This window comes from Salvelinus namaycush, chromosome 1 (assembly GCF_016432855.1).
Source record: "Salvelinus namaycush isolate Seneca chromosome 1, SaNama_1.0, whole genome shotgun sequence".
In the NCBI taxonomy this organism is placed as follows: Eukaryota; Metazoa; Chordata; class Actinopteri; order Salmoniformes; family Salmonidae; genus Salvelinus; species Salvelinus namaycush.
The window spans coordinates 12,970,361-12,995,515 of NC_052307.1; the positions used below are offsets into that span (position 1 = coordinate 12,970,361).

Genomic DNA, 25,155 nt, shown 5'->3' on the forward strand with positions numbered 1-25,155 from the left:
CCCAGCTGCCATGGGGGCCTGCTCTGTCCCGCTAGGTGTTAGAGCGCTGTGGGATAAGCCCCCCACTCACAAAGGACCCGGCTAGCCATTGATGGACCCCTCGTACACTCATTAAACCTGGACTGGATCTCTCTCCACTCCAGAGACTGTTGTAAGGCTAGTGCAGGAGGCTATAGTGACATTAAGGTCTGGCTTAACACATTTATAAAAGAGGCAGGGATACTTTTGAGAGAACAATCTTGTTAAAGTGGGTTCAGTATCATGGTCTACTTTGATTCATATCAACAGGTGCATTTGTTGTTGGTCCACACTGCCATAAAACTACACTGAACAAAAATCTAAACACAACATGTAAAGTGTTGGTCCCATGTTTCATGAGCTGAAGTAAAATATCCCAGAAATGTTCCATATGCACAAAAAGCTTATTTCTCTCAAATTTGTTTACATCACTGTTAGTGAGCATTTCTAATTTGCCATGATAATCCATCCACCTGACAGGTGTGGCCCATCAAGAATCTGATTAAACAGCATAACCATTACACAGGTGCACCTTGTGCTGGGGACAATTAAAGGCCTCTCTAAAATGTGCAATTTTGTCACACAGCACAGTGCCACAGACGTCTAAAGTGTTGAGGGAGCATGCAATTGGCATGCTGACTGCAGGAATGTCCACTAGAGCTGTTGCCAGAAAATGTAAAGTTAATTTCCATACCAACAGCCTCAACGTCGTTTTAGAGAATTTGTCAGTACGTCCAACCGGCCTCCCAACCGCAGACCACGTGTATGGCGTTGTGTGGGCGAGCGGTTTGCTGATGTCAATGTTGTGAACATAGTGGCGTGGGGTTATGGTATGGGCAGGCATAAGCTACAGGCAACAAACACAAGACCATTTTATGGATGGCGATTTGATTTGATTTGCAAGTTGAATGCACAAAAATACCATGACGAGATCCTGAGGCCCATTTTTGTATGTGTCTGTGACCAACAGATGCATATCTGATTAGGGCCAAATGAATTCTTCTCCTCATATGAACTGTAACTCAGTCAAATCAATGAAATTGTTGCATGTTGCGTTTATGTTTTGTTTCAGAAAGTGAAATAAAGTGGGAGAGAGGAATGAAGAGAGAGGAGGAAAGAGGACAAAGGGGTGTAGTAGAAAGAGAGAGTGCTAGAGAGAGAAACAGTCCATGTCAGTGAATCCAGGCCATGTTTTCTTTGGCCTCTCTCTGCAGGGTGATTACTCTGCCTTACTCTAGCCAGCCAAGCTCTATCCCCAGAGAGCTCACACACACACTCACACTACTGACTACTGACCAAGCATGGAGAGCCTGCAGCACACTTCCAGCTAACGTCTATTAGAGCAGAGAGTTGATCGGCTGGACCAGTATGCTGGGCGGGGACCCTGTGGAGGAGTGACAGGCAGCAGTTCTCAGGCTGGACGTTACGGAACCCAGTGGGTCCCATCACTGCCATGGAGTTTGGGAGGTTTCTTTTCAAGTCCCAAAGAACTTTGCTGCTCAGCATGATAATGTTCAAACTGGGTAGGACTGTTGATCAACTACTAGGTGTATGAATACTACAATATTCCATGTGTTGTTGTGAGTGTGAATAGTGAGAAGTGTGTGTGCACTTGTATGTGTGAGTATTAATGGGGAAAGTAGTGATGTGAAAATGTGTGTGTGTGTGTGTGTGTGTATCTCTGTGTGTGTGTGTGTGTGTGTGTGTATATATGTGTGTGTGTGTGTGTGTGTAGGAGATAGGGACAGGGCTGTAATAGGGCATTAGCAAGGTGGGAAGATGTTACAGGAGGACAAGTGGTTAGAGGCCAGCTGGCAGACAGGTTGTTGTAGTTGATGTTAAGCTGAGTGCAGTCTCCCTTCAATAAGTTATTTATTCTTTAATTATACGGCTGGTCCTATTTATCCTATTTATCCATCTCTTTAAGAGAACCAAGATAGACTTGCCCCAAGAAGAGAGCTATCAAACATTTGTAACATAGCATACATAAAACAAGAATTGTGGTAAAACGTATGTCACTATAATTTATCATCCATTACTATGTAAGACAATTGAAGATATAATTGTCTTGAGCCCTTATCATTAATTAATTCGTCGTTCACAATCAACTAACACGGTGAGATAATTGGCTTTTGTTATTAATCTCTGATAACCCATGTCTTCTATGATAGAAGCATTAAGATTAGTAGAGAGATGAAGACAGGAGGGATTGTGGGGTGGGATTGGGGTGCCGTTGGGTGGAGGATATTTTGAATCCCACCTAATGATGCGTTGACCCATTTTTCCTGCGGCCCTGTGGGAAGCGTCTGAACCTCGTTAAATTGGACAGACTGACAGGACGGGACGGCTAGAGCGGATTGCATGCAGGGGCCATTGTTACCCATCACCATGGTGACGGGTTAAGAGTCTGCACCACTTTTTGTCTAAACTATGAATGGAGAGAGAGGCAATCTTCGGAGAAGTGTGGAAAAACAAACAGTATATTTAGATTTTATGGCTGATGGAAAAGTATCTACAATATTGAATCAACAATTGTTCATATAAAATACTATCTTGACGACAATATGGCTCCTTTAATGTTAAACCCACACGAAACACAAACCTTTAAATCTCTGACTGACATCACAGGATAACTGTGACTAAACGTGTGAGAATTTGTGCTTTTTAAAGCAAAGTGAATCACCACAGTGTAGCCTTTTGAGTATGAATACAGTTTAGGAGAAAGCTCAACACTGGCATGGCTTGGCTAGCAGTCCCCTGTGGTGACCAAATATAATTCCTCTAACTAGAACTTGTGTTAGAGCCAGGAGCGTCCTCTCACATTAGTCATGGCATCATTGGTCCATATCTCACAGTGTGGGTTTCAATTGACATTTGACTTGGAGTATATGTATGTTATGTATGTTATGTTGGCTAACTATTGTTGGTAACTGTTATCACGGGGCAGGGAAAGAAGTTCTCCTATATTATAACTATTAATCATCTATTATCTTCCTGCTGCGTTCTCCCACACTGTTAGAGGGATGCTCTGACAGACTCACTCTAGAGTTGGGGCTGGGATCCATCTCTGCACAGACAGCTGACAACTCTCTGTTCTTTTACTCTACCTGCGTACTAAGTTAGGATGGTCCCATGACAAGTACCTGGCTCTGCTCTGTGTTTATCTTCATTCCTGGGGTCAAGTGCTTGGTGCAGTGCAGTGCCAGAGAACAGCGCCGTAATCTGCCCATAACCATGATTTATGAACTGTTTCATGACACGGGAGGCAGCAATGACATCAACACATTGGAATGTTTCAGGGATGACTGGTCTGGCTGCAGCAGGATAGACCAGTCAGAGACCCCCACTGACTAAACCAATCACCACCCCCCACACTACTACTAGTCTGATATGGGGTCCATGTGTACCAGCTACACTACACTACTTAAGCATCTTTAGGTCTTATAAAAGCGCTATATACACTGAGTGCACAAAACATTAGGAAAACCTTCCTGATATTGAGTTGCAGCACCTTTTGCCTTCAGAACAGCCTCAATTATTCCACAGTGATACTGGCCCATGTTGACTCCAATGCTTTCCACAGTTGTGTCAAGTTGGCTGGATGTCCTTTGTTCTTAATGTTTTGTATACTCAGTGTATATACGATATTACCTTACTGACATACTGCTCTTCCCCCAGGTATCACTAACGGCACCTTTGAGAGCAATGCTCTGCAGTACACTGCTAACCGCTTGCTATTTGCCTCTGTGACCAGTACCTGTTCCTAATGTTTTGTACACTCAGTGTAAATCCTATGCATTATGATTATGTCTGGAGGATGAGAGTGTTAACATGTGTGCATGTTAAACACACTCTCTAATATAAAGGGAACACCATGAGTTAAGGGAAGCTTGTGGGTTGATGGGTTGAGAGTAGGAGGAACTGATTAAACTGGGGGCTGAAACCAACATTCCAGTGTGTCTGGGGTATCAGGGCATTAGTAGAGAACTGGGAAGGTGTTTCGAACAGATTACAGCAGGGGAAGCAGACTGACTGACAGCAAGTAGACTGTGACACATTGCCTTACAGTAGGACATTATCAGTGGTCAGTGGTCTCCAACACTTGTCATGGAGAGCAACAAGTTGTGCTGGCTTTTGCCAATAATCACAAACCTGATCACACACAACTAATCTGTGTGATGATAAGTTGATTAATTGAATCAGGTGCTGAACTCGATCAAAAGCCTGCCCACCCTGCAGCTCTTCAGCACTATGGGTGGTCACATTATAGTAACAGATAGGTGTTAGGGGTGACAAAGGAACTGTATGTAGACGTGCTAAATGGTATGGGGTGGCAGGTAGCCTAATGGTTAGAGTGTTGGAACGTTGCAAGATCGAATCCCCGAGCTGACAAGGTAAAAAAAATCTGTCGTTCTTCCCCTGAACAAGGCAGTTAACCCACTGTTCCTAGGCCGTCATTGAAAATATGAATTTGTTCTTAACTGACTTGCCTGGATAAATAAATGGCAGTCGTAGGTGTTACTATGGATAGAGGGATAGGTGTTTTATAAGGAGGGGTGACTAACTCCCTACCCTGGCATACACTGGTTGTTTCCACGTCATTTAAATTAAATTACGTTCAACCAATGTGGAATAGACATTGAATTGACGTCTGTGCCCAGTGGGAAGGGACAGAGAAGATAAGCTGTGAGTGACGGAAACAACTCTCATGTAAACATATGTTAAAAATCCCTTCTAATGAACTTTGTTAAATACAATATAAACAATACCAGTATATTGAATAACTCTGATAAGCCAGTCGATACTTTAGTAATCTAATCAAATCAGGATTTAAGACAACATACACATTCCATAAACGTAATGTTTTATGAGGAACACATTATCAGAACTCACACAGCATTTACATTTGACATTTTAGTCATTTAGCAGACACTTTTATCCAAAGCAATCACCTATCTATCTTAAGATAAATGCACAACTTACAGTTAGTGCATTTATCTTAAGATAGATAGATAGATGAGACAACCACATAAGTACATGTTTCTTCAATAAAGCAGCTAACAGCAAAGTCATACTCTTTGAAGAGGTAGTGTTTCAGATGTTTTCGGAAGATGGGAAGGGACTCTAGCTTCAGGGGGAAGCTGGTTCCACCATAGGGGTGCCAGGACAGAGAAGAGGTTTGACTGGGCTGAGCGGGAGGGGTAGGAGGGCCAAGAGACCAGAGGAGTACTTGGGTTGGGGTGTAGGGTTTGAGTATAGCCTGAAGGTAGGGAGGGGCAGTTCCACAGTTTTGTTCTCTTCATATTCAAATATTTTAGCACTGTAAGCTTATTCTTTTCCATAAAGGAAATTCTGCAAAGATAGTGTTTGCTATGTCCTCAACAACTATAGCGGGAAATCGAACCAGGGTCAAACAGTCTGTGATTATTAAACTAGTGAATGACAACCTGATGCATTGTGTATGACGATGGGCCATGCGGTCTGAACCAAGTTAGAGAAGTAGTGGTCAGAGTGAAGGGAACTAAATTGATGAAGTCTCAGGTAACAGCTGCTCACACAATGATTGTGTAATGAAGTTACTCCTAACACCATCTGCTGTGTTCACTGTAGAGACTAGAGAGAGAGGGAAGTGGGGCTTTTTACTCTTCATTAAGAGAGTGCTCTGTAAGCGCCTCAAAATCAGAGACAAAGGGAGAGGTCAAAGGTACTGTAGCTGGTGTATTAGTCTACTAATGAGCTTGTAGAATGTCACGCCTATAAGAACTCTCAGTGCTACTACTTGGTAATCTCATTGGCAATGTTCCCTCCCAAAAATTTAGGCACTGAGCAAATTTCAGGTCTGCTGAGCGCAAACTTGAACCTTGTGAAAATTCTGTGCGACTTCTGGCACGGGTTTATTGTGAACACTCAGGCTGTACCCGCTTTAGGCTACTGTGGCTATTTGATCATAATGTAGGCCTATCAGAGTGGCCTACTATCAAAATCAATGGTTCTATCATTCAGCCTACAGTAGCAGCCAATGTGTGTTGTTCAATGTAGGCCTACATTCCATGAGACCTTTTGAAAAAATATGCAGGGCTTGACATTAACCTGTTTATCCACTTGTCCTTCAGACAAGGAGGTGACTGACAATATGTTGTTTGATGCAAGAAACCACTTTACAAAATAAAGTCCATTATTATCAGATCCACATAGGACAATTTGGACATTTGCATATAGGGATACTGCAGCTCTGATTGGTTATGTCACACTTGTCTTTGGAGTACGGGCTGAGTCATGCCTGTCAATTCAATAGAATCCTACTTTGGTGCTTTCTGCCTACAATAAAATATCTTGTATAGTTAGTTTTGCAACACTAAGTCTTGCATAGTTCGTTTTGTTTCAGTATGTTGCATTGAAAGTGGCTAATATTGTCTATTCCCACTGTAGAGGGAAATGTTGATAGTGTTAACTAAAGGGGAAAACTAGAAAGTTGAGTGTAGTTCAATCTCGTGCTTCTCTGCTGGGGCTGATGTTTCTTCTGCACTGCAGTCCCAGGGGAGCTGTGTGCCCACAAGTGCACAGCTTACCAGACTTTACCAGTGATTTTCTCACAGCAGTTTCCTCAAGTCAAACTTTGGAGCTTGATAAGGTCTACTCATTCATGTTAAATACTGAGTCTTTTATTTCTTGCAAACAGGTATACTGTGCACAGCAGCAGACCAGTGTCTGTCATCCCCGTGTCAGAATGGAGGTACGTGTTTGGACTATATGGGTAACTACACGTGTCTCTGCCCCAGATGGCCAGTCCACTACACGGGGAAGGAGTGTAAGGAGCTGTACGACCCCTGTGTCTACGATGCCCCTTGCACCAACTGTACCAGCACACTGGGCACAGGGGTCTACACCTGCCACTGCCTTGTCGGCTTCGCAGGGACCAACTGCACACTCAACATCAGCAGGTGTTTGAGCAACCCATGTAAAGGGGATGTCAGGTCTCACTGTGTGGACAGGGTGGACGGCTACACCTGCCACTGTCCCCCTGGCTATGGAGGAGAAGAGTGCCAGGAGAGGATCAGGGACTGCTCTGAGGAGCCGTGCCATAACGATGCCACCTGTGTTGGCACACCGGATGGGTACGTGTGCCAGTGTGGCCCGGGTTTCCAGGGGAGGGACTGTGAGGAGAACATAGATGACTGTAAGTCACTCCCCTGTCAGAACGGAGCCATCTGTAAAGACGGCGTCAACGGATACCAGTGCTTCTGTGTGCCTGGTTTCCAAGGCTACCACTGCGACTTGGACATTAATGAGTGTGCGTCACGGCCGTGTGAGAACAACGGGACCTGTGCCAATGAGGTGGACCACTATGAGTGCAACTGTCTTCTTGGATTCAAAGGTGAGACGGTCTCTGTTTAGGTCAGTGCAATACATCCTGCTGTCTTAGAGAGTTAGGGAACTACCCTTTCTTCTTAATTCAGTGCCTTTAGTTAAGAGTTCACTACTAAACCAACCTCATATAGAAACTACACACGTTTGATACACCATGGTTAGTGTTGCTCCATTAGACCTCAGAGCTCAGTTGTTTTCCTCATGGTGAAACACATCATATGAAGCTGTGTCTGTGCTGTGTGTGGCAGGGGTGAACTGTGAAGTGGAGATAGATGACTGTGAAGAGCAGCCCTGCCAGAATGGAGCCAGCTGCCATGACCATGTGGGTCTGTACATATGTGAGTGTGTGTCCGGGTACGAGGGCCATGAATGTGAGCTGGACATTGATGAGTGTGCCAGCGGACCCTGTCTCAACGAGGGCAACTGCACAGACCTGGTGAACAGGTAAGGCGGCTCCTACTCTTTCTCCTCTTATATGCTGAATCAGCTGCTTAACCCCAATGTGTCGGTGAGCAGTATGTCAGCCGAGGGATTCCTTCCAGACAGTAAAGTTTAACAGGGCAAGGATAAGGATCAATCCGCTTATTCGGATGGTAATTAATCATGAGGTTGGGAAGTTAGGAAAACCTGATAGAGCTTCATCAGACCTGGGTTGATAAGACAGAGCTACGTTAGATTGAACCAATTACATTTGTTAGTCAAAAAATGCCCTAAAGGTGGTCTAAGGAGTTGTAGTGGTCTAAGCTGTTTAGGATCAGGCCCACTGCTGTTTCAACATAATCTCACCTCTATCTTTCCTTTCTACCTTTGTCTTGTCCAATAAAACTAAATAACGCAAGGAGTAGGACTGCCCCACAAAAAAAACTACTTGAGGGTGGAAAGCCTGTAGCTCAGAAATCATATACTAGACTAGAAACTTCACAGCTAGGGCTGTTTAATATCTCTACTGGCTGCGCTGAGACCCCACCGCATTTTTATACATCAAAGCTGTCCCAGTTTCACTGAAATAAGATGGATCTAATTTGCCTCTGTAACTTTCCTCCTCAGCTATGAGTGTGACTGCACTGGGACAGGCTTTACAGGAGAGCAATGTGAAGTGGACATCCCAGAGTGTGCTTCTGACCCCTGCCAGAATGGAGCTACCTGCGTAGAGGGAATCAACCAATATGGCTGTGTCTGCTGGCCAGGTACACACACCAAATACTCCCGCTGTGTACCCACTTCTCACCAAATGAGGGAGTAGTAACATGTCTGCATAGCTTTCGCTACACTACAGGAAGTACTAAACATGCAGGGATTATTGGACAAGGCAATTTGATCTGCTATCTGACACTAAAACAGCGAGTATATGGGAACGTCCTAAGTGTCAGGAGTATGTTGAAATGAGAAACTCCAGGCGCAGTCTTTTAGAGACATTTGAAACCCTCTTCTTGGTAAGATTGGGTTATTGGAGTTTCCCAGACGTAAATCAATGAGATAAAGGGTAAAAGGTATGTAGTTTAGAGGACAAGAAGGGGGAGTGGTATGAGACATAGCGAAAAACCTATAATAGTCTGTAATAGTGTAGTACTGTGGTGTTACACCACAGTGCCATCTAGTGCAGAACTGGTGCAGCCGCAGGGCCATGAGCAGTAGGAAAACAAAGATGATCCTCAATAATATATCATAATATGGGAGAACACATCATATTGTTGTGTTTTGATGCATAAAGACATGCTGATAGATACTGTATGTGTGTATTGAACAAGGTGGTACTGTGTGGTCCTGTTTTAATAATGGCTGTGTGTAATGCAGGTTATGAAGGGAAGAACTGCCAGGTGGATATAGACGAGTGTGTGGTGGAGCCCTGTGAGAATGGAGGAGAGTGTTTCCAGCGCTCAGAGTTGCTGTACTATGGGGTGCTGTCTGGACTGGAAGACAGGGAGTTCAACTATGAGGATGCAGCTGGGTTCCTCTGCCACTGTCAACCTGGGTTTGCTGGTAAGGCAAAAGACTCATATTCATACTTGGTGACCTCATGATCATTGAATAGGAACAGGATCCTTTAAGAATAAGATCTGGTTGAATTGGAATCCTTTGATATTGTAGTCAATGTTAATTTGAGTTGAGGGTAAGTTATTGAGTAAGTAAGTAATGCGTCCTGTCTCTTGCAGGAGAGAGCTGTGAAGTGAATGTGGACGAGTGTGAGTCCGCCCCGTGTCAGAACGGAGGGAGCTGTGAGGACCTGGTCAACTCATATTGGTGTGTCTGTCTACCTGGGTTTACAGGTAAGACTGTCTCTCTTTTTCACTGTGTAATAATACAGCTCTTTATGTGCAAAGAACCCCTGACCTGCTCTTAATATATTTCAGTTTACAGAGAAAATGAATCCCCCTTGACGGTAGAGAGAAACATGTTTGTTTTAAAGTTAATTTCCTGCAATTCTACAAATTTTGCCAAGGGGCAGAGAGAACACTTTTCTAGTTTTACAGCTAATTTCCTACAATTCTGCACATTTTGTAATGACTTATGCCATCTTAATATGATGTGTGTGTGAGAATGACTAACACAATCAATGGGGGCCCCCTGAAGATCAGGGCCCCTGGGCATGTGCCCTGAGTGCCCGTTCGGTATTTGGCCATGATTACTACAAGTTTCGATAGCTGGCTAGACTAACTACCAATCTAATGCACAACCAAAATTCGAAATTAAACCTGGTGTATTCTACTATTCTTACTCTCAATAGTAAGTTGAGGGGCCCTAATTATTGCACTTATGCCTAAACCCGGCCCCGGAAATCCCATAGTGATATCTCTTTGGAGATGCTTGCTGAGCAGTGAGAAAAACAATAATTGGTTAATCCTGCCACTGCTGATCATTCCGGCTGGAACTGGTCTGCTTGGGCATTAGAAAACTTTAATACCACCATCAGTCAAAACAGAGATAAAACCACGCTGAAAGTTTGACCTTGAGTTTAGTACAAGTGAAGGTGGGAAGGAAAACCACCCATGAATAACTCTGAATATAAAGCAAAGTATATATCCAGTTTCTTGGGTGACCTGCAGGGGTTTGACAGGGCGGGTATTTGAAGCTACTCTTCCTGGTGTCCTCAAAATAACTTTACAAAACAAACACTGATACACTAATAGACATGGATAGTCACAAAGTGAAAATGCAACGATACACAAACAATACAACTAAAAAACAATGTGTGTGTTAGAGTGTGTCTTTGTGTGTGTGTGTCCCCTCACTGTCCCCGCCGTTCCATGAGATGTTGTTAAATCCGTTTTGAAAGGTGATTTTGCTGTTTGCTTGAGTAATTGGAGATGGAAGGGAGTTCCATGTGATCATGGCTCTGTATAATACTGTACGTTGCCGTGAATTCATTTTGGACTTGCGGACTGTGAAGAGGGGAGTCCATATGGAGGGGCAAGGCAGTAGAAGAACAACAAAGCCCGTAAAACCTGCTGCCATATGTCAGTAGTCCTGGCTGTGCATTAAACATAGGTCTTTCCTCTAGTTTACCAGGGGAGAGAGAGATTACCACAAAGCTGCTTAAGCCTTATCAACTGCTAATGAATGAAAGCAGGCACGAAGACCCTCTCATCACAAAAACAAAACCTGTTACCAATTAGTACAGAATGCATTGTGATACTCCTAGTCCTAGGCTATTTGCAAGGGTAAGCATACTTCCATATATTGTAACAAGGCATCAGCAAAATAGAGGGGACATAACACACACGTGCACAACAAGATAATATGACTGCATATTATCTGTGATTCCATGAGTTTCCTTTGCACGTGCAGATATAATACTCAGGAACTGGATACACAAATGACATAGAGCCCCCCTCATCCCAGCCCACCTTGACCCTCCTTTCCCCCTATGTTATACTGAGCTAAAAAAAAACTGTTAGTCATTTACCAGATGCTCTTATCCAGAGCGACTTACAGTAAGTAGTGAGTGCATACATTTTCATCTATTAAAAAAAAAAAAAAAAAGTTGTTAGTCAAGCTCAGCCCCTCTACTCACAAGCCCATCTCTTGTGATTAAAATGTCATCTGCCATGAGTGGGCATCCATAACATCAATCAGGAGGGACTGCAGCCCAACATTCCTGTTGTCAGCACTGACAGAAGCCAGCTGGGTGGGAGGCTTAGAGCCCTGGCTGGGCTGGGCTGCCGAGGGAAGGAGGCATGCAGGCAAAAGGGAGGGAGAGAAGGAGGGTGGGCTAGGCTCGTGTAATCACTTCTGCCTGCCTGGTACAGAGGGGAGTGTATGGACTGTGTGTATGTGTGTGTGAGTGTGTGTGTGAGAGAGAGGGAGAGAAGGGGCACAAGTTGGATCTCTTCTGTTAAGCTATATGTGTGTGTTTACTGCTCTGGGAGAATGAGGGGGCTACTGCTACTACTGCTGCTGGCTGTGTGGTGTGGGTCATGGGGACAGACAGGTAAACACCTCCGATTTACAGTACAGGGAAGGGCTGCTAGGACAGGCTGTGTGTTTATGTGGGGGAGGTATGGGGCTGGAGGAGGGCGCATGGAGCATTGTTATTGTTTTTACTTGTGTGGAGAGGAGTTTTAGTAGGTTTTGCTGATGCATAAACTTTCTGGGCTCATTTCTTACTAAGTGTATTAAAGTCCCATTGATTTACTATATATAGACTGTAAATAATCAAGCACTATTCTTCACAGCAAGTGTTTTTTTACTGTGATTTGGCTGGAATGCAGAAAGAAAAGGAGCAACTGGGCTCACATCCCTACCGATATTTCAAATGTCAGATCAATTCAATTAACGTCCCAGTCATTACTTTAATTGTGTAAGGCTACCTTCATCAGTCATTTCATCATTAGTAAACTGTCATAGTCTAATCAAGTGCTTCCTGGAAAGTCTCATGCGTGCCAGTGTACTTAGTTCCATATCTGATTAACTCATTTGGTTTGGTTAGGGAGACTCGGATTAACTTATTGGTTTGGTTAGGAAGACTCTGATTAACTCATTTGGTTTGGTTAGGGAGACTCGGATTAACTTATTGGTTTGGTTAGGGAGACTCTGATTAACTTATTGGTTTGGTTAGGGAGACTCTGATTAACTCATTTGGTTTGGTTAGGGAGACTCTGATTAACTTATTTGGTTTGGTTAGGGAGACTCTGATTAACTCATTTGGTTTGGTTAGGGAGACTCTGATTAACTTATTGGTTTGGTTAGGGAGACTCTGATTAACTTATTGGTTTGGTTAGGGAGACTCTGATTAACTTATTGGTTTGGTTAGGGAGACTCTGATTAACTCATTTGGTTTGGTTAGGGAGACTCTGATTAACTTATTGGTTTGGTTAGGGAGACTCTGATTAACTTATTGGTTTGGTTAGGGAGACTCTGATTAACTCATTGGGTTTGGTATGGGAGACTCTGATTAACTCATTGGGTTTGGTTAGGGAGACTCTGATTAACTTATTGGTTTGGTTAGGGAGACTCTGATTAACTTATTGGTTTGGTTAGGGAGACTCTGATTAACTCATTGGGTTTGGTTAGGGAGACTCTGATTAACTCATTGGGTTTGGTTAGGGAGACTCTGATTAACTCATTGGGTTTGGTATGGGAGACTCTGATTAACTCATTGGGTTTGGTTAGGGAGACTCTGATTAACTCATTGGGTTTGGTTAGGGAGACTCTGATTAACTTATTGGTTTGGTTAGGGAGACTCTGATTAACTTATTGGTTTGGTTAGGGAGACTCTGATTAACTCATTGGGTTTGGTTAGGGAGACTCTGATTAACTCATTGGGTTTGGTATGGGAGACTCTGATTAACTCATTGGGTTTGGTTAGGGAGACTCTGATTAACTCATTGGGTTTGGTTAGGGAGACTCTGATTAACTCATTTGGTTTGGTTAGGGAGACTCTGATTAACTCATTTGGTTTGGTTAGGGAGACTCTGATTAACTCATTTGGTTTGGTTAGGGAGACTCTGATTAACTTCTTTGGTTTGGTTAGGGAGACTCTGATTAACTTATTGGTTTGGTTAGGGAGACTCTGATTAACTTATTTGGTTTGGTTAGGGAGACTCTGATTAACTTATTTGGTTTGGTTAGGGAGACTCTGATTAACTTGTTGGTTTGGTTAGGGAGACTCTGATTAAACTCATTTGGTTTGGTTAGGGAGACTCTGATTAACTCATTGGGTTTGGTATGGGAGACTCTGATTAACTCATTGGGTTTGGTTAGGGAGACTCTGATTAACTCATTGGGTTTGGTTAGGGAGACTCTGATTAACTAATTTGGTTTGGTTAGGGAGACTCTGATTAACTAATTTGGTTTGGTTAGGGAGACTCTGATTAACTTATTTGGTTTGGTATGGGAGACTCTGATTAACTTATTTGGTTTGGTTAGGGAGACTCTGATTAACTTATTGGTTTGGTTAGGGAGACTCTGATTAACTTATTGGTTTGGTTAGGGAGACTCTGATTAACTTATTGGTTTGGTTAGGGAGACCCTTATGCTCCTGTTGAATCTGTCTGTGTGGCTAAGGGACAGTGCTGTTTGGCAGAGAACGACATGACAAAACCCTTCAGCCAGATACATGTATAACATGAAGAACTAGTGGTGTGTTATGTTTTCGTTCCAGGTGTGCACTGCGAGGTAGACATCGACGAGTGTGAGAGCGAGCCTTGTCAGAACGGAGGGTCCTGCCACGACGACGCCAACGCCTACACCTGCCACTGTGTGGAGGCGGAGCCAGGGGAGGAGCCGTGGGGCGGCCATAACTGTGACGTCCGTCTGATTGGCTGCAGGGAACACCTGTGTGAGAACGGAGCCCCCTGTGTGCCTATCCTAAGCCAAGAAGAGGATGGTAATGAGGACAGTGATGGGGATGGGGATGAACAAGAGCATGGCCACACCTGCCTTTGTCCCTCGGGCTTCACTGGGAAGCACTGCGGCATCCCCACCACCTTCTCCTTCAACACAGAGGGCTATATCCTCATTCAGCTCCCTCCTACAGCTAACAAGAGCAGGACAGAAGTAGAACCCCATCACCACCACGTCCAGCTGCGCTTCAGGACCACTCTGCCTGACATGCTTCTGTTTTACGGAGGGGCTGAGCACTACTTTGTGTCCCTGGAGATCGTGGGGAGCCTCCTCAAGGCTAGAGCTGGATCAGGGAAGGAGCTACAGGCCACCTACCATCTCCCAGTCAACGACGGAGACTGGCATGAGGCCAAAGTGACCATGGATGAGAAGCTGGTACTGATGGTCAAAGGACCAGTCTGTGACAATGACAAGGGATGCACGGTGGAGAACGAAGGACACAACCAACTGGTCTTCTTCCAACATGGATCATTCCCAGAAGTCTATGTGGGGGGGGGCCCCCAGAAGTATCTGGACAACACAGAGAGTAGGAAGGGTTTCATTGGCTGCATGGAGGATCTACAGGTTGACCACCAGCGTGTTCTGCCACAGGATTTCTCTCTAGAGCACGTCCAAGACATGGAGCTGGGCTGCAACAAGACTGACTGGTGTCATCCTGACCCCTGCTATCATCGTGGGCAGTGTATTGACCTGTGGACTAGCTTCAGCTGTGAGTGTCATCGACCCTATCATGGCTCCCTGTGTGAAGAAGGTAAGAACTGTTATAGCTTTAAAAAAATTACTACTTTACTTTTTAGTTTTCAAATATTGCTTTTAAAATTATGTAAAAACTATACAATAAACTGTAAACACTAGGCGTTGACACTATACGGTCATTTAAAGAGGGTTACTCAGCTTACAACCAGTTTCCTTCAACAACACTGGTTTGTACAGGTTTTGTCATTCACACGGAAAGCATTGCTTTTTGTTGCTTGCCTCAGAATACCCCTCATGGACATTCAGTAATGAAGAAACAGTGAGCTATGCTGCCTTCAACATCAACACAACTGATGGTGAGAACTTCAACATCTCCTTCTTCCTCCGCTCTCTGAATCCCAGCGGCCTGCTCCTCCAGCTGCGGAGAGGGAGGAGGGCCTACCTCATCCTGTACCTGCGGGAGGGAACCCTGGTCTTCAACAGCCCCCCCACCACTCTGTTCTCTAACAATACCTACTTCACCAGCGGACAGAGGGAGCTGGTTACTGTGACGATACGCCAGGGTCAGGTAGGGTTCAGCCAGGCTGGTACACAGCTCTCCCTGGGGAGGGTGAGGATGGAACGGGGGGATGTGGTGTACATCGGGGGTCTGCCACCGGGGGAGTCCACTGCCCCCTGGGGAGGTCACTTCAAAGGCTGCCTGCAGGACATCACTCTGGACCACATGCAGCTGTATCCCAACCACACAAAGGAGGAGTGCCACACCCACGAAGCGTACCAGTGCTACTTCCCAAACAAAGCTGAGAATGTGTTGGATGGCTGTGTCAGTGATGAGGCATGCAAGGTACAGTAACATCAATGGAAACTTTAATCTTTAGAGATGTATTACTGTAACTGCAGGAAGTGGGTGTAACTGTTCAAGGATACTTGGTACAAGAGCTGACTCGATTTGTCAGGTTAGGGTCCCGATAAAGACTTTTGAGTTCAGTCTTTGTAACAGACACTAATTTCTAAGTTCTCCTCAGACTGGTCCCTGTCAGAATGGAGGAACGTGCATGGTCACCTGGAATGAATTTGAGTGCACCTGTCCCATGAACTTCTCTGGCAGGCGATGTGATACACGCGTGTGGTGTGTCAGTGACCCCTGTGTCATGGGCAGCCAGTGTGTGGATCTAGTTGACGGTTATGAGTGTAAGTGGACATTTTTGATACATTATCTCACTCCCTCACTCCCTTTCTGACAGTCTCAGTCTCTTGCTCTCTTTCAGCCATAAACATGCACACAAAATAACAAATACCAGATAATACTGAATATTACATATTGAAAGGTATGACTAAGAAGACCTTCCTAATATGGAGTTGCACCCTCTTTTGCCCTCAGAACAGCTTAAAACCTCTTATGGCTGCAAGCCCGAGGTCGGTACACCTATGACAACATCCAGCTCAAAGTGCAGGGCGCGAAATTCAAAAAAATATTTTTTTTAAATATTTAACTTTCACACATTAACAAGTCCAATACAGCATATGAAAGGTACACATCTTGTGAATCAAGCCAACATGTCCGATTTTTAAAATGTTTTACAGGGAAGACAAAATATGTAAATCTATTAGCTAACCACGTTAGCAAAAGACACCACTTTTCTAACTCCATCAGTTTCTTACTCCATCAGGTGCTATCACCAATTCGGCCAAATAAAGATATTGATAGCCACTAACCAAGAAAAAACCTCATCAGATGACAGTCTGATAACATATTTATTGTATAGGATAGGTTTTGTTAGAAAAATGTGCATATTTCAGGTAGAAATCATAGTTTACAATTGCACCCACCATCACAACTCGACTAGAATAAATACACAGAGCAACGTGTATTACCTAATTACTAATCATAAAACATTTCTTAAAAATACACAGCTCACAGCAATGGAAAGACACAGATCTTGTGAATTCAGACAATATTTCAGATGTTCTAAGTGTTTTACAGCGAAAACACAATAAATCGTTATATTAGCATACCACATGTGCAAACGTTACCCGAGCATTGATTCAAGCCAAAGAGAGCGATAACGTAATCATCGCCAAAATATATTAATTTGTTCACTAACCTTCTCAGAATTCTTCCGATGACACTCCTGTAACATCATATTACAACATACATATAGAGTTTGTTCGAAAATGTGCATATTTAGCCACAAAAAACCGTGGTTATACAATGACAATACTAGCAAAACTAGCCTGAAAATGTCGGGCGCCATCTTTAACAGTGATCTTGTCTCATGCATAACTATTCATAAACTTGACTAAAAAAATATAAGTTGGACAGCTATCGAAAGACAAATTAGTTCTTAATGCAATCGCTGAATTACATTTCTAAAATTATCCTTACTGTGCAATACAGGGTTCGCCAAGCGAAGCTATACCAAAAAAAATGGCGGAATATGCGTTTAAAATTTTTCGACAGAACAACGATTTATCATCTTAAATATTTCTTACTATGAGGTGATCTTCCATCAGAATCTTGGGCAATGTATCCTTTCTTGGGTCTAATCTTCTTTTGGTCGAAAGATGTCCTCTTGTCCGTCGAAATGCCCACTAACGTTCGACCGGGACCCCGAAACGTGCCCGGCGCTTCAAAGTGCAACACAAAGCAATGCCTCAAAATCGCACTAAACGGATATAAATTGCTATAAAACGGTTTAAATTAACTACCTTATGATGTTTTTAACACCTATAACGAGTAAAAACATGACCGGCGATATATTACTGGCTAAACCCAAGCTTGGAAAGAGAGCAGGTCCGACGTCCATCGTGCGTCAGGCGCAGCAGGAAAAGAACGGTACATCCGGTCTTTGGCCTTTTATACAGGCCCTGATTGCGCAATCGACTCCATTCAAATTGTCACCTCTTACTGACATCTAGAGGAAGGCGTGGGCAGTGTTTGTATCCTCATAGCATTTACAGGGACTTTAAAACTGACCTGGGACCAGAGTCCAAGATTTCTGAAATCTCACTCCATATCAGGAAAAGTGCTGTAGAATGAGTTCTGTTCCACTCAGAGACATAATTCAAACGGCTATAGAAACTAGAGAGTGTTTTCTATCCAATAATAACAATAATATGCATATTGTACGAGCAAGAATTGAGTACGAGGCCGTTTGAAATGGGCACCTTAAACAGAGCTACTCAATACTGCCCCTGCAGCCATAAAAAGTTAAATTCGTCAGGGCATGGACACTACAAGGTGTCGAAAGCGTTCCACAGGGATGCTGGCCCATGTTGACTCCAATGCTTCCGACAGTTGTGTCAAGTTGGCTGGATGTCCTTTGGGTGGTGGACCATTCTTGATACACACGGGAAACTGTTGAAAAACCCAGCAGCGTTGTGGTTCTTGACACAAACCAGTGCGCCTGACACCTACTACCATACCCGTTCAAAGGCACTTAAATATTTTGTCTTACCAATTCACCCTCTGAATGGCACACACACAATCCATGTCTCAATTGTCTCAAGGCTTAAAAATACTTCTTTATCCTGTCTCCTCCCCTTCATCCACACTGATTGAAGTGGATTTAACAAGTGACATCAATAAGGGATCATAGCTTTCACCTGGATTCACCTGGCCAGTCTGTGACATGGAAAGAGCAGGTGTTCTTAATGTTTTGTATACTCAGTGTATATACGATACTGCTCTTCCCCCAGGTCTCACTAATGCCACCTTTGAGAGCAACGCTCTGCAGTTCACTGCTAACGGCTCGCTAGTCGCCTCGGTGACCAGTGTCTCCGTGGACATACGTACGCGGAAGGAGAACGGCGTGCTGCTGCGGGCCACTAACGGAGCAGAGGTCTTCTGTCTGGGTCTACTCAACTCCTCCCTGCTAGTCAAACTACTGAGCGGCAACAGCCTGGAGTTGCAGGCATTCACCAGTGACCTGCCCATCTCAGATGGGGCCTGGCACCATCTCCACCTTGCCATGGCCGACCCCTTGCAACCTGTGTCCCGCTGGCGCCTCACTGTGGACGGGCGCAGGGTGGGCAGCACCATGGGCACAGCCGGGAATCTCAACTTTCTCAACGACACCACTGTGTGGATGGCAGAGAACTACACAGGCTGTCTGGGGGAGTTGAGGGTGGGAGGAGTCTACCTACCCCTGGTGGACGACCAGGATTCCCCCCAGGCAGCCCGGTTTATCAGGCAGGGAGGCCAGGAGCCCAAGATGGGGTGTGTTGGCGCCGATGTGTGCCAGTCCCAGCCTTGCCTCAACCAGGGCTTCTGCCAGGACCTCTGGAACCTGTTAAACTGCAGCTGTGCCCCAGGCTGGGAAGGACAGTTCTGCCAGAGGGACACAGATGAGTGTGCCTCAGGCCTCTGTGCCCATGGCACCTGCACAGACCTGCTGGCAGACTACCGGTGTGAGTGTCACAAAGGCTGGGGGGGCAGAGACTGTGATGAGGAGGTGGATGACTGCCTGGAACACAGCTGTTTGAACGGGGGCTCCTGTCTGGACGGGACGAGCAAGTACCACTGCGTCTGCCTCCCTGGATACAGCGGCCGCCGCTGTCAGTGAGTACCACAAACTTGTGCATGCTTCTGACTGGAAAAATCACAACACTGTGTGTGTGTGTTTAGTTTGTGTAGAAGTTGTAATGACTCTATTATGTGTGTGTTCGGTAGGCGGAGATTCCCTCCACAGCAGTGTGATGAGGATACGCAGTGTGACAACAGTGGAGTCTGCATGGATGGGATCTGGGGTGCCAACTGCACCTGCAAGCCTGGATACACTGGGGACTGGTGAGATCCCAAACCTATCATTTCATGCATTTCACATTTTCGTGGACTTAAAAGCATGCTCAATGGACTAGGCTTAAAGGTAAACTGCCTCTTAGAACCAACTTCTCTAGTTTTAAACGGCCTATGTGGCATCGATATGAGTCAGCAACATTCATTTTAGTGATTTTAGATTTTAGATTTTAGTGATCATGCCCACTTGCCTAGTGCCCACTAACATGAGAGAAGCAGCTGTGCTGATTGCGCTTTCTCAGCTGCACACGCTCTATATAATCATAGCATCCAGAACATCCAGACACTGAAACACGCTTTTTTTTGTTGCATGGCATGGTGATTGAATGTGGCAGCCGGTGTGGCCATGAGCTGGGGGTAAGATGGCGGACAGGAAAAAAATAAGAAAAATGTAACATATTATAAGTAAATATGGAATGGGGAATGCACAAGCCTTCTGGAAGATCTGATGAAGGAGAAGATGGCGGACAGGAAAAAATGAAAAGGAGAAAAGTGGAACATGTTTTGAGTGAATATGGAATGGTGGATCACACAGAACTTTTGGAAGAGCTACAGAAAAAAATTGAATGTGAAAAGAGTGAGGATGAATTAACTGCGGTGGCAGGTGAGGTAAAAAGCGCCTAGTTTGAGCCTTGTCCTGATGATGATAAAGATGATTCTGGCCCAGTGGGAGTGAGATTTTTGGAGAGGCTGGATTCTTGCCTTCTGGCAGATTCATATGTGGTGTCAGGTTGGGTGGAGAAGAGGTTGGGGACTGTTGAATTGGTGAAAGTAACTCGAAGTGGACTCGTGATGATTTTTGGCGTTTCTTCTGTCCAGCGGGAGCGGGCGTTCCAGACCACACAACTAGGGACAAGAGCTGTGACTTGCTTTGCTCTCTGGAGCAAGGCGCTGTTGAAAGGAATGATAACGGGGGTGGTGTTAAGTGTGGAGGAGGATCAACTGAAATTGAAGATTCCCGGTGTCTGTGACTCCTGCCATTTGGTGCGACATAGATCCGGTGAAGAGTGTGGTGAAACAGAGAGGATACTGTCTTTCCTGCAGAGTTTCCTGCTGAGTCTTTCCCGACAAGGTCAAGTTAGGATGTATAATTTATCCCATGAGAGATTTTGTCCCAAACCCATTACAGTGTTTTAGGTGCCAAGCTTATGGTCACGTTGCAGCAGTGTGTAGGAGGGAGATTCCTAGATGTGAGAAGTCAGCAGGAGGGCATGAGACAAAGGAATGTGTAGTATCGGTGGAAAGAGTTGTGTGTGTTAACTGTGGGGGTGCCCATGGTGCTGGAGATCGGAGGTGTTTGCGGACCGTCATAATACGATAGAAGAAGAAGAAGACAGTGAAACAGACCTGCCCATTATGCAGCGCCTCAGACTTGTTTCCATAAGACAACACATCGCCAATGTTATGTTGAAATAACCCTTGGCCCTAAGCCTTTTATGGAGTTTGCTGTAATATACAGTACCAGTCAAAGTACCTGGTACAGTACCTGGTACCTGGTACAGTACCAGTGTTTGGACACACCTACTCATTCAAGGGTTTTTCTATATTTTTACTATTTTCTACATTTTAGAATAATAGTGAAGACATCAAACTATGAAATAACACATATGGAATCATGTAGTAACCAAAAAAGTGTTAAACAAATCAAAATATATTTTATATTTGAGATTCTTCGAAGTAGCCACCCTTTGCCTTGATGACAGCTTTGCACACTCTTGGCATTCTCTCAAACAGCTTCATGACAAATGTGTAACAATTGCTTAACACTATGGGCACTATGTTTAAGCTTAAACTCTATTGGACGAGTTAGGTTCGCTACTGGAGCAGTAGGGAGAAATGAAAACCACATAACTGAATCATTTAGGAAAAGAATGCCGGCTTGTATTTTGTAAATAAAAAATACTTACAAAAACTGAATCACCTTGAGTAAATATTAATATGTGAAATTTGTACAATGAGCTCAATATGAATGAAATACAACAATAGTACAATAGACTTAGATTTCGGCCATATATCCTGCCTATAGTTTACTAGGGTGCACCCAACTCTATTTTAATCTGAGGGTCTCTCAGATTTCAATGTTCAAAGTTCAATAGCAATAAAAAAAACATGAATCCACAGAAAACACAACCCAATTCACAAATACTGACTTATAAAACACTAAGACATGGAATCAAATGTGAGTGACTGTGCCTATCAATAAACACTGTAAGGTGTTTAAGTGTAGCATGTGCTTATAATAACAATCCCACTGCAATGAATGATGCAATGATGTTTTGCAAGAAATATCCTACCACACCGTAGTATGGCAGTGCAAATTCGGTGTTCTCCAAGGAAATTAAATCTTTGCATGCAAATCTTCTTATCAATGTCCTGGGTTCGGGCTGCTCGCCATCCTTGGTGGAACTGAAACCATACTCAAAAAACCTGACCTGTTTTACAAACAGGATCACACAATATATACACCATGAGTACTTTCATATAACCATTAATATAGTGCTTAGCTTTAATCTCTTACAGGACTAAGAAAATAAAACTTAGTCAAAATGCTTTACACTTTCACTACTGCACTAGGCTCACGTGGACTGAACAATAGACAAGTCCGGGCAAATGAAAAGTACTAGTGCTTACACCTACACGTAATTTCTTATAAAGTAATCTAAAACATAACAGTGTACCAAAATGGATTATGATACTAGCTAATCACATTTGATAAAAGTATGAAAACTAAAATAGTTGGCCATGCATGATTAGCATGATCACTAACGTTTGCTACTTCAATTGATTGATAACTGAGCTAGCCTAAATGTTAACGGCTTGTGCGTATGCTTGGTTCAGTATGAACACACACAAAATGCTAGCAATAGCTTAGCTACACTAAATGCTAGCAGCTCGTTCTCCATACAAAAACTCCCCAAATCCTGGCGTCAATCTTTCCCTCAATCCCTTCACAGCATGTTTGTATAGATAAGTGAATGTTAACATCCAGTTCTCTCTTCTTAGTTCAGTTTTATACAACTTCTCAACATTTTGAAACATAGTTTTTCTTCCATGGAATGGCGGTAGCTTTTCACGTTCCGTTCTAGCTCTTTTTTAGCATGTTGGCGCCAACTGGTGTATAACTTGAAGTTAGGAGAGGGACTAAGAGATTATTGAGTTTTGATTGGCTCAAAATAAACTGCTCGTCATGCAGCTTCTGACAGCTGATTTGTAATAGCTGTCACATTAAACATATCAATAGCAATATATGATTGGTTACTGGAATCTCACTTGTAACGATAAGTATTCAACATTAGTTGACCTGCGTTACAAATGCTTTTCCAAAAGTCTTGAAGGAGTTCCCACATATGCTGAGCACTTGTTGGCTGCTTTTCCTTCACTCTGCGGTCCAATTTATCCCAAACCATCTCAATTGGGTTGAGGTCGGGTGATTGTGGTTGTTTAACACTTTTTTGGTTACTATATCATTCCATATGTCTTATTTCATAGATGTCTTCACTATTACTGCACAATGTAGAAAATAGAACAAATTAAGAAAAACCCTTGAATGTGTAGGTGTGTCCAAACTTTTGACTGGTACTGTATATACATTCAATCAAATAGTCTAGTACACACACCAACACTTTTCAAATGTTCAAATCAAAAGGCTATTGTACGGAAAAACGTGGACAGTCGTGTGCATCGCAAATTCAGAACCGCTGGACAGCAACATAATAAACTAAAACCTTGATCATTGGGAAAGAAATAAGAATGACTGCTAAGGCTTGATCCAAAAATGTAATAATTAAATAGGTAGCCTACAAAACTAAAACAATCTATATGTTCAAATCAAAAGGCCTAAATAACATGACATCATTAAAGCAGCCACATCCTGAGTCTGCCGACACATTCAGAAATAAAAAGATGTTTGTGTATTTAGTTTTAAAGCTCTGACGAAGGCCAAGAGAACGAGAAACACTTTTCAATGAGAGAGAACAAGTAACACTTTTCAATGAGAAAACAGAAATCCACTTTGGGTAAAAGTCAATACTGGTGATCATTTTAATTAAGGAGAACAAAAACTACTTAGCCTACATTTGAACACCACCGCAGAAGCTTCGTTATTCGGCATCTTCATAATAGTTTTGTTGTTTGGCTACTTGAAGAGAACTATGGCCTATCACTCGCAGCCCACCTCTTTGTAGAAAAGTGTGCAGCGAATTCTACTAAATGAAGAGAGGAAATGAGTATAACATCCTGGCCTTTAAACCATCCGATTTTTCGAAAATTCCTATTCATATGTAAACCTTTTTTTCCCCACATACTGAGATTGCATTGTTTCCCACTATTGTTGATTCGGTAGCACATCTCCAATATCTAATTGATCAGCTGCCAGAAGGAGAATGACATCCTGGCATTTAAAGTATACTAGATTTTTTAAATGTGGCATGTTATTAAACTTACTCAAACGGCCTACAATTTAGGATGCAAGTGTGGGTAATCGGACACAGTTCGAACTTAGCTAGCTAGCAAGTGATTTGGGGCACTGACAAACAATGTAAAATTGTGTGACTAAGACCTCCCACATCAAACCACACTCCCAAGACAACTCTCATTTGGCTTCAGTCATGGCCGCTAGCATTTCTTAATGAGCAATCTTCAAAACGAGGCCAAAATAGGAAATGCAGTCACCATTTAACCTGTGTCCAGTAAACCAGCCCTATATGTCTAAGGTTAAAATGCTGTCTATGTCAATGGGTGGACAGTGCAAGGTTCCTGTTGTAATTACAGCGAGCTGTGGGACTGCTGGTGTGTCAGTGTTGTGTTGAACCCCTGAAGTTCTTTCCCAGGTGTGAGGCAGAGACAGATGAGTGTGAGTCCAGTCCCTGTCTCAACGGTGCTACCTGCCTGGACCGACTCAACAGCTTCCAGTGTATGTGTATGCCGGGCTTCAGCGGCACACAGTGTGAAAACAATGTAGGTGACCACATACTGTATCTCCCCATATCGCACTCAGTAACTGACAGTCTGCATGTAACCAGTACATAGTGTAGGTGTATATGTTACAGTAGTCTAGTATGTAATGCTAATGTGTGTTGAGTATCAAAAGCTTATACATAGACCAGATTGGATCAAAAGAGCTGATGTATTAAACTATTTAAACTGTAGTTCCTCTAATCTCAGTTTGAGTGAGAAGTAAGGCCTGTTGTCCTGCTCTGTCCCCTCTGTAGAGACAGGAGCAGAGGGAGCGTGTGCCCTGGCTTGTGGTGGCCATCCCTCTGGCCAGCCTGTGTGTGCTGCTGGCTGTGGTGGCCCTGGTCTTCATGGTGCTGACCGCCCGCAAGAAGCGCCAGTCAGAGGGCACCTATAGTCCCAGTGCCCAGGAGGTGGCAGGGGCACGGCTGGAGATGGGTAGCGTGCTCAAAGTGCCCCCTGAGGAGAGGCTCATATGA

At 43.8% G+C, this 25,155-nt stretch overlaps 1 protein-coding gene across 1 annotated transcript; it reads left to right on the top strand.

The window, feature by feature from the left end:
* The first annotated feature begins 1,471 nt into the window (after positions 1-1,471).
* LOC120053883 (protein crumbs homolog 2-like) lies at positions 1,472-25,155 on the top strand. Its single transcript, XM_039001171.1, has 13 exons — positions 1,472-1,541; positions 6,698-7,393; positions 7,635-7,830; positions 8,434-8,573; positions 9,181-9,366; positions 9,540-9,653; positions 13,988-14,980; positions 15,210-15,769; positions 15,951-16,116; positions 18,625-19,486; positions 19,598-19,714; positions 24,553-24,679; positions 24,934-25,155. Exons 1-13 carry the CDS (start codon positions 1,472-1,474, stop codon positions 25,153-25,155), a joined length of 4,449 nt encoding a protein of 1,482 aa, XP_038857099.1.